The sequence below is a fragment of the Artibeus jamaicensis genome, unplaced genomic scaffold, assembly GCF_021234435.1.
Source record: "Artibeus jamaicensis isolate MK-2021 breed Jamaican fruit bat unplaced genomic scaffold, CSHL_Jam_final contig_415, whole genome shotgun sequence".
Taxonomy (NCBI): Eukaryota; Metazoa; Chordata; class Mammalia; order Chiroptera; family Phyllostomidae; genus Artibeus; species Artibeus jamaicensis.
The window spans coordinates 36,898,622-36,913,995 of NW_026521823.1; the positions used below are offsets into that span (position 1 = coordinate 36,898,622).

At 54.1% G+C, this 15,374-nt stretch overlaps 1 protein-coding gene across 1 annotated transcript in view; it reads left to right on the top strand.

Moving 5' to 3' along the window:
- Positions 1 to 14,409, top strand: part of FOXO1 (forkhead box O1) — an 88,576-nt gene extending 74,167 nt beyond the window's left edge. Inside the window, exons 2-3 of the mRNA XM_037129698.2 lie at positions 9,373 to 10,728; positions 11,196 to 14,409. Coding sequence (XP_036985593.2) covers positions 9,373 to 10,710 — 1,338 coding nt within the window. The 3' untranslated portion in view covers positions 10,711 to 10,728; positions 11,196 to 14,409. The remainder of the gene's footprint in view (positions 1 to 9,372; positions 10,729 to 11,195) is intronic.
- The last annotated feature ends 965 nt before the right edge of the window (positions 14,410 to 15,374 follow it).

A 15,374-nucleotide genomic window follows, 5' to 3' on the forward strand; every position in this document is an offset into this window, starting at 1 on the left:
AGGTCATGAGGGCCATGGTGTTTGTGGGCTTTCAGGCAATTTCGTGAAAGCTGTGCTTCTGAAACAGTTGTTGGTTCTTCTGAGCCCTGCAGGGGCTCCTGGTGGTGCTGGGGGCGGCCAGCTGTCGGGAGGAGGGTGTGGGGAGTGGAGCGGCCGCTGTTTCCACGTGCCCCGTTTCATTGCACTTGGCTTCGTCGCGTGGTGCAGACGCTGTATTTTTTACAGAATGGAGGATCGCGGCGGCCCCACACTGAGCAAGTCTGGTGCCGTCGGCACTTCCCGACAGGCCCACATAGCATTTTTCTGTTTTTAACAGTATTTAAAATTAAGGCGTGTCCACTTTCTAGACATCATGCTCTCTCACACTTAAATAGTGCAGCGTCGATGCAGGTTTTAACTTCTGTGTGTACTGGGAAACAAAAAGCAGTGCCTCCCTTCACTGTGGTGATCGCTTCATCACGGCGGTTTCGGTGGCTGGTGAATTTGTGGAGCTGCTTGACACGGGACCAGCTCTTAAGAATCCTTGGGGGATAGCCCCCAAAGTAGTGCATACTGAGCAGTCACAAATCACTGCTCCTTTGTCAGAATAATGGGCAAACAACCCAATTTCACGATTCTGTGTAGTGAAGAAAACTGTTCACATTGCAATCACTATGTAATCTAGAGCGTTGTATTTTTATTGCAGTTTGCTGTTCTTTTTTATAATCTGGATTTATTGTATTTGAGTTCCAAAATAGGGGAGAAAACATAAACCTAGATTTTGTGCTTTTTAATTCCATTTCCTAAGGGTAGCGGTTCTTGGTAAATAGATTATGCGTGCAGCAGATTCGTTTTCCCTAGATTTTGCAGACAGCATATTTAGGAGGAAAACCAATTCTGGATCGTGCATCCCATAGGGAGGATATTATTCTAGAGATTTTAACCTTGGTTTCGGTATTCTCGCCTTTGCATTTGCACCCACGAAAGGCATTCCACTGGCCCCCGTAAACACCGTGGGCACAGGAGTCGGCACCCAGCCCGAGAGGCTGGGTGGGCTCGTCACTAACGCTGACAGAAGACGTGAAAATTCACTTCAGTCCTCCAATCACTTTAGGCAGCTTTAAAATCAAGCAAGTTGTTGATACGCTGTGTTTTATTTTGTGCCTAATTTAAGTTCTTCATCAGAAGAGAATAAATCCCAATGTTCTGTTTTTTATTCTGTTTTCACTCACTGTTCTGATAGCCAGACACAGAATACAGGTAAAAGGGTGCATTTTTACAGAGCCACGGAAGAGAGGAATGGTGTGACCTGCAAAATAGACAAAGACGTTCATAGGAAACTGCAGAATCTCTTCGCCCACAATTGCGTTTCCTCTCACTGTTTTGCTTTGGTGGGGCCTAGTGTGTCGGAGATAATCGCCAGGCGAGAGCAGCAAAAGAAAGAGCCCACGTTCTGGGCAGTTATTTAAATGGAAGTTGCAGAGCAGCCAGGCCGCTTCAGGTCAGCACTTGGGCCGGGCGGGGTAGTGGCTCCCCGCTTCCCTGGGGAGGGAGGCACAGCAGGTTAAAGGTCGCCAAGGATGCCCACGTGCCGCGGTGAAACTAAATTGATCTCAAGAGACACAAGCTCCGCTTTGAAATCCTCAGTAGCCTACGGCATTCCCTTGAAAACAACAACACACGCGCATACGCATCCACGGCACTTAAAAGAATTGTAGCTAAATGACATTTAGTCTCCGTGCATCTACTGCTGGGACCTTATTAGCCAGGCTCCATGGCACTTGCTTGAGAGTTGGCTGGCGGGCCCATACGGCAGTGTCGGGCCTGAGAGTGAGCCGGTGGGAAGCGGTCTCCGCTCCAGACTCTGAAACAGGGAATCGGCACGAGCACCTCTCGTGGACCTGACGGAAGCTGAGCGACTTGAATAAATGGCTCGAGCCCTGGAAGAAGGGAAGGTGCTCGTGTGCATCGGAGGCTTCCGCCTCACCTGGGGAGTTTCGGGGTTTGCCCTCAGGGTTCCTGGTTCCCGCTGGTGTGGGAACCACGTGGCATTACATGGCATGGGAAGGACCTCCACTGTCTCCTTCTGAGAGCGAAGGAGAAAACAGCTTCCTTTCATAAAACGGTAGCTGTCCCTTGGAATGGGGTTTTCCTGTGGGACACAGCAAGAGACATCACTGTGCTTTCCAGCTACGACCTTCCGAGAAACCAGAGCTTGACTAGCATCATTGTCACTGAGCGAATGTCCTGCTCCCTCCTTCAGGGACCATCTTAAACCCCATCTGTGTGAGGGGACAGGCGTTGGGCCACTAGGAGCGCTCATCGCAGGCCAGCCTGTGGGGCCTCCTCTACCCTCCTCCTGGGCTGGGCGTTTGCTTCCTGACACCACAGCCCCGGCCACTGGTCCCCTCCTCTTAACCAAACCTCCTGTCCTGCAGGGCGCTCTTCACGTGCCCAGTTTCATGGGGGCCGTTCCCGTCATGTCCACGGTGTGGGGGGGGCGTGTGGGAAGGAACGAGAAGGAGCATCGTTTGGATAGCAATGGCCATGCTGGCTGCACCCTGTCATCGGCCACTTGGTGCGCCTCCCTCTGGAATAACTTGTTGGACACACCGGCATTCAGCACAGGCAGCCCAGACAGTTCGTAGAACACGCTAGTTTAAATGATCGAAGTTTTAAATTTAACGTCTCCCGAGGAGAAAACCACCTTTGTGTGGAAGGCCTGCAGCCCCGCTCCGTGAGGGCGCGGGGATGGCCCGGGGAAGGCGAGCCCCGCCGCACAGGAAGTTGGTGGTGGAGGGCTCTCCGCCTGGCCACTCGGGGCGGCTAGAGATTCCTGTTTACCTGCCCCTTCACCTTCTGCCACTGGCCAGCCAGCCTTGGTGTCACCGTGCACGCCACACCCACCAACCCCTAACAGTTCTTTGTAACACACAGGTCTCTTTCCCGGGTGTCGAGACCGAGACTGAGAGCAACTCACGCAGTGGCCCTGAAGTTGGCCTGACCTGGGGTTCCACCTCCCCGTGCATCTCCCCCAAACATGAATGTTCTCACGGCCCGTGGGAGCCCGCACTGCGTCGTCGACCCTGTTTTACACAAGCACCACCTGCTCTCCCACGTGCCTCTTTTTCGAAGCTGCCCTAATGTAGTTGTATTCTCCTTTCTTTGGAATCATCTGAGTCAGACAAGGCTCCCCAGCTCGAGGTGTGCACCCAAACCCATCGGAGACTCTGTAGGTCAGGATGGGTTTGGTGGAGGAGGGGCGCCGTGTGGACCCGACTCCTGTCTGCGTTCTAGGGAAGCAGCCCCACGCAGCTCTGCCGCTCTGCCGCTCTGTAAATGCGCACACACAGGCTTTCTACCTGCATTTTCATTTCTCTGGACTCTGTCCTTCCTCATGCAGGATGAGGGTGTCAGGACGCCCTTCCCAGTGTCCTCCAGTCGAAAGCTTATGTGGCTGGCGGTGGTCCTCTGCCTGCGGGCCTGGGATCGCTGGAGAAGCCCAGTGTGGGTAGAGGGGGAGGCCCCCTCTGGGGTCATCGGCATGCCTGGGAAATGAAGTCCACGCCAGGGAAGGCGAGCCGAAGGTGTGAGCTTGTGGGTGAGCTGTTCATGGCAGCTCTCACCACACCGTTTAAAGTCGACTGCCCATGTTATTTGTTGGTGGCATGTGTCAGTTGTTGTCACCTGTAACAAAGCGAACTATTGGCTGAAGGCCCCATGTTCTCTTTGCTCCCTCTGCTTTGGGAGTGAAGTGGACTATTTTGCAGACTTGTTTTATTAGCAACTGCAGTGGGAACTCCGTTGAGTAGAGATCATTCCTGCTTTCTCCCACGTGTGTTTTCACTGGTAGAGGAGCAGGGAGAGACGGTGTAGACGGGGAAGCAGGAGGAGGGGGTCAGGTTCACACCAGGGGTCCGCAGAATAGTCGCACACACTGACCAAGTTCACAGAAACTAGATAAAATGCTTTTGGAAAGATCTCGTTTACCTAGCATTTTGAAAGAATTTCTAGAACAACAAATTGACTTAGTCACGTGTTCCCATGTCTTGGAAGTTCTTTTGTTTGACTTGGTGAGTGTGGCTCACACCCGCCCTCTCCCAGGGTGACAGCCCGGGGGGGGGGGCATGTTTCCATTTTCCTGTGGGCCCCCATGGTGATGTTCGCATCTGAAATGAAGCTCACACTTGAGCTGCTGCCACGAAGAGAACCCTTAGACTTAAAAGTGAGTTGTTTTTTTTAACGTATCCCCCATTGAGGAGGAGGCAAGTTTCGAGTTCCGTAAGCCAGTATTGGTCAACAGCGTCGTCTCTGCCCCCAGGAGAGGCCCACACACAGGCAGCCTTGGTGTTGGCGGTGAGGCCGCCGACTGGATTTTCCCACTGGCAGGGGGCCACCTGCGGACCCGGGTCTGAGCCCTAGCCTCAGTTCCCCTCTTCTGAAACTGGGCCAGTAACACCTGCTGTAAATGGGGATCCTCCAAGGATGGAATGAGATCATGTGTTGAAGGCAGTGAGTCAACTACAGGTATAAAGTGCGAGGGCCAGGGGTCCGTGAGCAGGATGTGTTCAGGGAAAGCTGCTGGTTCTGTGTTATTTAGGTTAAACACAGAGCAGAGTCATCTTAGGACTGCCGAGGGGTGGCGGGGTCCACGCACGGGGATGGGCAGGCCAGTGGAGCCTCGCTGCAGCTCGGGGCGTGGGGGGGTTGTCCGGGGAGGCCCAGAGTAGTAGGGAGGGGGCAAGGGGGCAAGCCCCGGACTCGACCGGACCATTTCCCCAACCAGGAGGTTGTTGGCCTGCGCTCGAGGGTTAGTTGTGCCCCCTTGGTTTTCTGGGTTGGGGCCTCGTCTTCTAGAAGTCGACTGTGATAGACTGGTCGTCTGCAGTGTGTTGGAAAAGTTGTATACCCTTCTGACAGCACATGTATTCATTGTACTCTACCAATTTACTGTGTATATTATGACAAACTTGGAAATGCAGGTTTTTCTTTTAAATGAGTAAACAAAAGGTATGAAGACTTCTTCTCACACTTGAGTGGCTGTCCGATCATTGCTGTAGGCAGAGGGGGTTGCTCAGCGTGTCCTGGGAGGGGCGGTCTCTGTCTCTGTCCCCCTGGGTCTCTGTGGGCCGGCTTCTCTAGCTGGGCAAGGGGTCGACCCGCAGAGCTGCTGGTGGGGGCCTGCCGACGTGGCTCTGCCCTGATTTGTGCTGCTTCTTCCCGCGGTGGCTGCGGCCAGAACCCACTGCTGGGCGTGGGGCCTGCACATGGGGCATGGCAGTGGCACCGTAACAAGGCTTCGATGGTGCTGGCTGGCAAGTGTGGGCGCAGGCCAGCCTCAGTCGCTGGGTCCCTGAGCCACGTCTGTGCGCAGCCTCCAAGAGATGACCCCTCAACTGTCACCCAAACTGGTCTGCTCTCCTAGAAACACACGGGAAAGCCTCTCATACTGGCAGGCACAGCGTAAGGTACGAGTGTAAAGAAGTGGGGCTCCTGTTGGTGATACAGGTAAATCTCTAAAGTAGAGACTCGCACTTCGTAGCCGCTATGGTGCTCATGGTAACAAGGCCGCTCACGCTGATTGAGGTGAGCACCTAACACGTGCTGTCTCATCCGGTCTTTACAACAGCCCCGTACGTTCAGGGCCTGCCGATCCATTCACCAGGGGCTGGGAGCCTTCCCGGTGGGGACTGTGAGGACACATGTGCAGGGTGCAGGCGTGTCCCCGGGACCAGGCAGAGCAGTCGTAATTCTGGTGAGTGACAAAGGTCCTGCATTAGGAGCTGTAGGGTGAGCTGGAAGGGCTCCTGGAAGGAAAGGGACCCTGGGACTGGGACCGGAGTTGGCAGGAGTGCCGGGGGACCTTGGTGGGAAGAACTTGGTGCTCCCGGATAGCCCTTCCTGTGGCCGTTGGGTCTTGAGCACGCACTTCGCCAACCCACCCTCTCCCTGGGTAGATCATAAAACACCTGGAGGGCAGACGTGTGTCTCATCCCTCCCATGCCAAGTGGACCCCCTTCTGTCCTTTTAGACACGCAGTGGAAAGGGGGTCGACTTGGCACATGGGGGCGGGGGAAGCTGTGTGAGGCATTACATCTTCCCCATAATGCTGGGATGTCAGCCAACAAATAGCCAGTGACTGTGTCTTGTGTGCAGAGCATGTCAGGGGATCGAGACTAGGACGTAAGAGCAAACCTGAGCCCCTCACCCCCAGCTCAGACTCTGGTCTGCAGGGCACACAAAGCGGAGCATCCGAGAGTCAGAAACAGCCAGCCGCGCAGGCAGGACAAGCAGGCGGTGTCATGTCCAGGATCCCCCTTCCCCCACGTGACCCCTGGAGCTCACTGGACCGGGCTTCCCAAGAAGAACACACTGCGCCACGTGCTGGGGCCAGGTGTGCAGGCTGCCGAGGGAGGGGCGTCTGGGGGAGAGGAAGCCAGGGCCGCAGGGCGGCGCAGCTGGGGGAGAGGAAACTCGCTGCCCCGGGGTCACGCAGAAATTCGGGGTTCGGGGGAGTGGTTTGCAGGGCGTGAGTTCCCTGTCCTCACACCTGCCCTTTTCCGCGGGAAATAGTCACGACAGTTCGAGAACCGACTCTCTCGGCGCACTGATCGTGCGTGTGGCTCTGCCGCGTGGCTCCGTGGGTGAAGCACGCTTTCCTCCAGCCCCCAGAGACCTGCAGACATGACATCATTACACGGTGACATGCGGTTCTTACAAGGCTCACCTATTCAGCTCCCCTGCCCCCACTCCCCTGGAAATCGTAGCTTCTTTAATGTCCCGCTGGCTGTGTGGAAAACAGGAATTTATGTAACAAGCCCTGCACAGAAAACCTTTTCCTGTTCGGAAAAAAACTTTTTTAATTGTTGGCAAAGTTAGAAGACAGCTCTGTTTCTCAAAGAGCGACCTCAAATGTCCTCTCAGAAAAATATGTGGCAAGATGTTTTGATAAGTAAGGGGTTGCTTTGGGACCTTTTCTCTTTTTTGTGTGAGTCTAATTAGTGAGTTAACGCGTGTCCCATCTGAGCGAGCGTGCGCTTCTTGAGTTTTATTAAAGATTTCGTCACTGAGCCTTAGCCGTGTTATTAAAAATGTCCCCCCAGTCGCAGTTGCAGATGATCTAATTATGAACGCCGTGCAGCCCCACCGCCTCCCCATGTCAGTGGGGACAGCCAGAAAGCTGCCACCCAGGGAGATCCTCCCGGGATCATTCTCTGAACAGGCAGGCACTGGAGTCCGACTTCCTTTTCTCTAGAAATTTCCTCACCATGGCTTCTCTGTGTGTCTGTTGGGTTCTGAGAACAAGGTAGTCGCGCTGGCGCATCGTAGGAAGGCTCGGCGCACACACAGGCGGGTCTGAGTACCAACCCTGTCCTGGTCTCTACCCTGGGGCCAGGCTGGCTTCTTTAAGGGGAGATTTGGAACTTGCTGTGCTGGTGTTGGTTGGCCCAGCAGATGAGACTGTGACTGTGAGAGTGTGTGTGTGTGTAAATAAAACCTTCCTGTTGGGTAGAAACATGGGAATAGAATAGTGCAGGAGGGAGATGCGGTGCTCGGCCTCTGTTGGAGTCTGGAGTTTGGGGGCAGACCCAGAGGTGGACGGAGAGGACGGTCTGGGAACAGAGGAACGCTGTCGTTCACCTGACCCACCTGCCCACGTCCAGGCAGGAGACCCGGTTTGGGGCCCAGCCTGCGCCCCCCCCCCCCCCCGAGCCCTGGCTGAGGGCTGGCGTGGCTGCCATGTTGCAACCCTCGGGAGCGCAGTACAGGGCGTCAGAGGGGGTTTTGAAATGTGGATTTCTCGGCCTTGGCTGTCTAGCCTCGCTCTAACCTTTAAATCCTTCCAGAAAGTGAGATTCCCCCGCCCCTCCCCCGTTCTGTTTTCTTCCTTCTTTTCATGGGACAGAACGTGCGCTTTGGGTCTTCCTGGAGCCCCCCCTCCCCCAGCCTCTGTCCTGGTGCAGCGACTGGCACGTCGATGGCATGAGGATGTGGGCGCTGTGGCTGTGTCCCCGGGTGACCACAAACCCAGCCAGGGCCTGTCTGTGGTCGGGGACAGGGGCGACGGGTCCAGGGGGTCGGCCAGCTGAGCCTTGCACTCACTTGGCAGAGGAAGCCGGGGAAGTGTGGGGCCGAGCGCTCGTCCTGCTCCCAGAGGCCCAGGACCCCAGAGAGCCCCCTCCTGGACCTGGGGTCTCGGGGCCTGACTGCAGACACTGCTCAGTGAGCGGGTGGGGGCAGTACGACGTGCCCCGCCCTGGGCTGGGGGAGCTTCTCGAGGCAAGGTCCTCTGTCTCGGGCCGACTGCTTCTCCGGAGAGTCCCGGAGGCTCTGCATGGGGGGCGGGTCAGATCAGGGCTTCCTTGAGGGCAGCGTGCTTTTGCTGCTTCTACTGGAACTTGAGACTGTTCCCAGCCCACTTCAGTGTGTGTTCGGAGTGGTGGGTTTGCGTTCACAGAACCTCTAAGCTCCACGCACACACATCCCGGTGAATGGGAGGAAGGAAATGGGGCTTAGCCACGTGTGTCCCCGAAGTTGGGATCTAATACATTCTTGTCACTGAGTCTTGCCATGTGTCCGACATCGCGGAGCCTTTCAAACTCGGTACCTCATTGAATCTGTGCAATAGCCCTATGCAGCTACGCGCTTCTCTCTGGTACATGTAGGAGACTTAAGGCGCATAGGGGCCAAGTAGTTGGGTGAGGTTATGGAGCCAGTGGGTAGCAGAGCCACCTGAACGCTCAAAAAAAAAGGAGACTTTTCTCTACGAATGTACCGGGGCTCTCGCAGCCCAGCACAACCCTGCAGCCGCACCGGCACCTGTGCCCTGGTCCTGTCACCCTCTCCCCTCCCGGGTGGGGGTGACCTCTGAGGCTGTGTCCGTGGGTTAGTTGGTGCATACCACTGGTGATTTGGGGGGGGAGGGGTGGCAAATAACACCCGAATCTAATTTTTTTCTTCTGTTGGGAGGAATTTCAGTTTTCTAAACTTAGAAAAAATGACCCAGGTTTTCCTTACTCATTTGTATTTGCCTAATCGACGTTTAAGGGTATGAGCGAATCTGAGTCTTAGAGTTTTCGGGCTTTTAATTGCTGACCGAGACCATGTGCTGCGCTGTCTCCTTGCCTGTCTGCCGTCCTGTGGGCCCAGCACTGCGGCGCTTCCTACCCCAGCAAACGGCACGCGCTGTCTGGAGAGAGTCGGCGCAGTGTTGGGGGTGATGGGACGGAGAGAGGCTTTGAATAATGTGTACTAATTTTGTCCCCACGTGAGGATACAGACACTGTTTTCCCCGCACCGGTCTGGGGGTTCAGGGCCCCCCTGACTATGTGGGGTGAAATCCCAGGGAGCCAGAGAAGTGCCGTATGTGTAACACGATGCTTTGCTTTCCAGAATTCCATTCGTCACAATCTGTCCCTGCACAGCAAGTTCATCCGTGTGCAGAATGAAGGGACCGGAAAGAGTTCATGGTGGATGCTCAACCCCGAGGGGGGCAAGAGTGGCAAGTCCCCCCGGAGGAGAGCGGCGTCCATGGACAACAACAGTAAATTCTCCAAGAGCCGGGGCCGGGCCGCCAAGAAGAAAGCCTCCCTCCAGTCTGGCCCGGAGGGTGCCGGGGACAGCCCGGGGTCTCAGTTCTCCAAGTGGCCCGCCAGCCCGGGCTCTCACAGCAACGACGACTTTGATAACTGGAGTACGTTCCGCCCACGCACCAGCTCCAACGCGAGCACCATCAGTGGGCGGCTGTCCCCCATCATGACGGAACAGGACGATCTCGGAGACGGGGACGTGCATCCGATGGTGTACCCGCCGTCCGCAGCGAAGATGGCTTCCACTCTGCCCAGTCTGTCGGAGATCAGCAGTCCCGAGAACATGGAGAACCTCTTAGACAACCTCAACCTCCTCTCGCCACCGACGTCCTTGACCGCCTCCACCCAGTCCTCCCCCGGCACCATGATGCAGCAGGCCCCCTGCTACTCGTTCGCCCCGCCCAGCACCAGCCTGAACTCGCCGAGCCCAAACTACCAGAAGTACACCTACGGCCAGTCCAGCATGAGCCCCTTGCCCCAGATGGCAATGCAGACGCTTCCGGACAGCAAGGCGGCCTACGGCGGGCTCAGTCAGTACACCTGCGCGCCAGGGCTCCTGAAGGAGCTGCTTACCTCCGACTCTCCTCCCCATAATGACATCATGGCACCCGTTGATCCCGGGGTGGCCCAGCCTAACAGTCGGGTCCTCAGCCAGAATGTGCTCATGGGCCCTAATTCGGTCATGCCAGCCTATGGCAGCCAGGCATCTCACAACAAAATGATGAACCCCAGCTCCCACACCCACCCGGGACACGCTCAGCCGGCGTCCGTAGTCAACGGGCGCGCCTTGCCCCACGCGGTGAGCGCCATGCCCCACAGCTCGGGCATGAGCCGCTTGGCCCCGGCAAAGACCGCTCTGCAAGTGCCTCTGCCCCACGCCATGCAGATGAGCGCCCTGGGGGGCTACTCCTCGGGGAGCAGCTGCAACGGCTACGGCAGGATGGGCGTGCTCCACCAGGAGAAGCTGCCGAGCGACCTGGACGGCATGTTCATCGAGCGCTTGGACTGCGACATGGAGTCCATCATCCGGAACGACCTCATGGACGGGGACACGCTGGACTTCAACTTCGACAGCGTGCTGCCCAACCAAAGCTTCCCGCACGGCGTCAAGACGACGACGCACAGCTGGGTGTCCGGCTAGGAGCGAGCCGGCAAGCAGGTAAGGTCGCCCCAATAATCGCCCAAGACGCGCAGTGCGAACCTGAGTGAGGGGAGGGGCACCTGACCCCCCTGTGTCTCCCAGGACTAGGGCTCTTCGGGCGTCAGCTGGCCGCCTCGTGCAGCGGGGCAGCTTGTGTTACTTAGTCTCCACCCTTGTTACAGCTTATGCACTTTCCTTCCGGTTGAAACGTGGAGCCTTCCTGTAACCGCGTTAAAGATTTTCTTTGACACTTAGATGGCTGCATCTTTGTAGTAGCTCTTCACTAAATGAGTACACGTGATGGAAATCAAATGCTGAAGGGTTTTTTTTGTAAGTGAAAGCTCCCATCCCCCCACGGATGATTTCAGAGCTGTTTGAGAGAGCTCTGCCTACTGCCAATGTCTGTCTGTCACTCTGACATGTGAAGTTGAATTGACTTTAATCTGGCTATGTTTTTATGGCGTGTGTGTTTTTTCTCCTCTTAGGCTGCATTTAAAAGTACTTCAGATTGTCTGACAGCAGGAACTGAGAAGAAGTCCAAAGATGTCCGTCACCCCATCTTTTCGTTTTCTTGATTCAAAAAAACAAAAACTTTTTTTTTCCCTTCGTCAGACTTGGCAGCGAAGACACTTTTCCTGTGCAGGATGTTTGCCCAGTGTTCGCAGTTCTGCGCTGCTGCAGATAAGGGCCATGGCGTTGGAGATTCCATTACAATCAAGTGCCAAACTCGCTGCCCCGAGCGACTGCAGACCAGGCTCGCGGATCCTGTGTGCTCTCAAGTTTTGTATATAAGCAGTAGCTACAGGATTGTCTTTGTGTGTGTTTTGTTTTTTAAATAGCCATTCGGTCCAAGGAAAGTTTATACTCTTTTTTTTTTTTTTTTGTAATACTGTGATGGTCTTGTGTCCTTAATAAGTTAAACTTTTGTGCGTCCTGTGTTCTGCCGAACTGACGAATCCCCGAGAACCAAGCCCTCCGCCCAGCACCTCCGCGGTGCAGCTTCGGACTTGCTCATGCTGCCCGGTCACTCACACGAGATGCAACACCCTGTCAGCGATCTGCTGAGTCAGTGGACTTGTCAGACTCTTTGGGGGAAAAAAACAGAGTAAATGCCAGCCTTGTACAGGTCTTTTCTATTTTTTTTTGTTTGTTTATTTTGTTATTTGCAAATTTGTACAAACATACGAATGGTTCTAATTTCCAGATAAATGATTTTTGATGTTACTGTTGGGACTTGATCATTTTTGGAATAGATGCTGAACTGTAATGTTTTCTTAAAACTAGAGTCTACTTTGTTATATAATATACTGCCTGTAAATTTACAGACTCCCAGATATTTGAGACAGCATCCATAATTTTCATTTTGTATTCTAACTGGATTAGTACTAATTTTGTACGTGCTTAACTGGTTTGTACACTTGGGGATGCTGCGTGGTGATGTTCGTGACTAATCTTAAAATCATTGTAATTAGTACTTGCCTACACAGTGTTTCTGGCCCTGTTTTGGCAGGAGAGGGATGTATAGTTAAGGACATTTTTGTGTTTCAAGTTCAGGAGAGCTTGGTGTGTTTCTGTGTACGTATTTTAAAGGGATTACATCTGCCGTTCCCCCGTGAACTTGGCGCACCACATAGCATGGTGGCCTCTTGTCCCTGCAGCTCCTCCTGGGAGGCCTTGTCGTGTCTGTCACGCAGGAGGGGAGGCCTGCACCCGAAATAGGACCCCTTTCCCAGACGGGCCTTCCCATCAACAACCACTTGAAGCCGAGCTGCACTGGAAGTTTTCCCTCGCAATTCTGCACCCTTATTTTGGCCCGGGTGGAGGTGGGATTTTATAGCCTTGCCTTGAAGGCTCCCGTCCGCCCCCACCCCTCACCCCTTTCCTTCTGTCCTCCCGTCCTGCAGATTATACGTAGAACGCTGTGGGGAGCCCTTCAGGGGGGTTTAGAAGTGGGACTTCAGCGACGAGTGGGCTGCTCTGTGTTCATGAGCATAGAAGCTGCTACCCAATGGCAGAAAGATTGTTGAAAACCTGGGGCGATTCATCTGAAAATCAACAAACCAGCTCTAAGTTGTATATTTGAATTTTAAAAGCCTTTGTATAAGTTAAGAATTTCTTTAGCCTTTTAGCAACCTAAACTATGATCCTGATCATTATGTTGTAATATTTTCCATTTACCTGTAACTGACAGACCAGGTTCATTGGCTTCGCGTCCCACTGGCAGCCTTTGGTATTTTCAAGTCATGTGGATGCCCAAAGTCAGCACAATAAAAGGAACAGCTGAACAAAAAATGTCCCTCTCGCCAGCTTGAGAAGGCTCTGATCTGATTTCCGTGTGCTTACCCCAAACGGCATTTGCTTGGTCTCATCCGTGAATTGCATTGCTGTTGGCTTAGTTTTTTCTACATGTTTAACAAGAACAGAAGTGTCCTTGATAGATTTCCTCCCCGGGGCTGGCTCTGTGGTAAGATTCCCACTGTAACAACTTCTGTGGTGTTGAAGAGCTGTTCAACACCCCTCTGCATCGCCGGCTGCTCCGAGGCGCACCTGGTCAGACAAATGCCATCCCCCTCGGGGGTGCCTCCCGCCTGCGGGACAGACCTCGTTGGTGCCGCTGACTCGGTTTCCGTGACACAAGTGCCCCAGGATACCCTGACCCCTTGCCCGCACACATGAGCCTCAGAGACAGCCACAGCCAACATCGCTGTCCCAACCTTACTGCTTCATGTGGCTGCTGAAGGTCTTTCTTATTCCTACGTCTGTGTGAATATCTTTTTTTCCTTCAAGTTTTTCTTTTCCGTGTTAAAATCCTGACATGAATCCTGGGTAGCTGGCTCTCTGGGGTACAGCGAACCCCAGCGGAAGGCCCCTTGTATATTTTGAAAACATTATGTGACCTCTGATTTCTTTTTCTGTACGAAGACTGACTTTCTGGAGTAATTAATACACCAGTTTTACTGTACATGGTTGCTTTGTGAGATGTGCAGACGGTATCACCTACGCAGCCTTGTTTGATTTCTTTCCCCCCGGTTTGTACTGTTATTAAAAGCATATTGTATCATAGAGCTCTTCAGATATTTTAAATATAAAGTGTTTCTGTAATACAGACGTATGGGCTGGACGTAGGTCATATGTGCCATGGGAGGCTCTGCTAGGACAGACATGCACAGTCTCGGTCAACCAGCGCGCGCTGTACTGCGGGGAACAGCGGATCAGTGGGGCCTCCGAGATGAGGGGGTGCCTGAGGCGGAGAGGTTCTCCGTGGGGAGACGGTGCAGGTCGTTCCACGGCTGGGGCTGTTACCTTAGCCCCCTGGCATTTTCACAGTCAGCTCTTCAGAGTTCTTAATTCATAACAGGTTTTTAAACGAGAAGTTTCTCTCGTGATTTTAGTTTGCAAGTCGTCATTCAATAAAGAACAGTGGAATCTGTACGGACAAAGCCGGGGGCGCGCCCTGGGGCCACCTCCTGGAGGGCGCTGTGTGGTCTGGCAGCGTGGCCCACACGGGCCACGCCCACACTGTCGGGGCGCAGTCCTGCCCTCCCGCATCCTGCTCCCGGCCTTCAGTGAGGGCGCAGGCCCCCCTTCCCGGCCCCAGTGCTCGAGAAGTGCCTGATGATGGGGATGTACTTACAGATACAAGAACAATCTTTGCTATTATTGTGTAAAAGCCATAAATGTACATAAATTATGTTTAAATGGTTTGGTGTCTTTCTTTACTGATTGTACAGAATAAGCTCGTTATGAGGATTTAAAACGTTGCTGTCACAGGAGTTACACCTTGTTGGCCGAGGTGCTGGGGTTCCCTTTGGAGGGGCAGTCTCTGACCAGACCGCAGTGCCCTAGACTTACGGACAAGTAACGTCCCTGACACCAGCCAACCCCAGGGGTGCAGCACTGCCCCTTCCGAATGTCTGAAACCCCACTCCGTGTGGTACTCACTGGGCCACTCAGTCTCGTGTCAGAACAGGCCAGCGCAGGTCACAGCACCGGAAGGGCGAGTTAGGAGGGTTCTGGCTGGGAGGTCACTGAGCAGGCCCGGGGGGCTGCGGGCTGGTCTCCCCGGCCCCTCGGCCTCCGCCAGCACTTCACACACCTTTCTGAAGGAGGAGTCCTTGTTTTCAGTGGCTGTAAGACGTTTTATGTGTTTGCTGTTTTCCCAAAAGGCCTCAGAAACAAGCTAGGATCAATGAATGAAGGTTAAAATACATGTTTAAACCAGGGCGACATCTAGTCTCTTTGCTTCTGACCCTTTTACCAACCAAGGCCATATCCAAAGGAGTCGGAGTAGCCACAAGGAAATAGGTTATTCTCACGTCTATCAGTTTAGACTCCAGAAGACGAGTTCAGCTCTCCAATTCCCCCACCTCCACTCGGCCGGTCCAGCAACCCTTTCTTCGAAAGATATAATAGAAGCCCAGAGTGTAGAAACAAGAAAACCAGCTCCTTCCAGCCCCTGGGGCCCATACACGGATCCCTTCAGAAACTACTGACTGAGGCCAAGTGCAGAAAAACCCCCGTTTGGTGCCTCCAGAACTCAGACTAGCGGGCTCCTCTCCTAGCCCTCTGTGTATACATACAACCACGCTTCTGATGCTCTTTTTGGAGACCACTTTCCAAGGTTTCCCTTGCAGCAGGAAGGTGTCCCTGGTAGAGCCCATGGG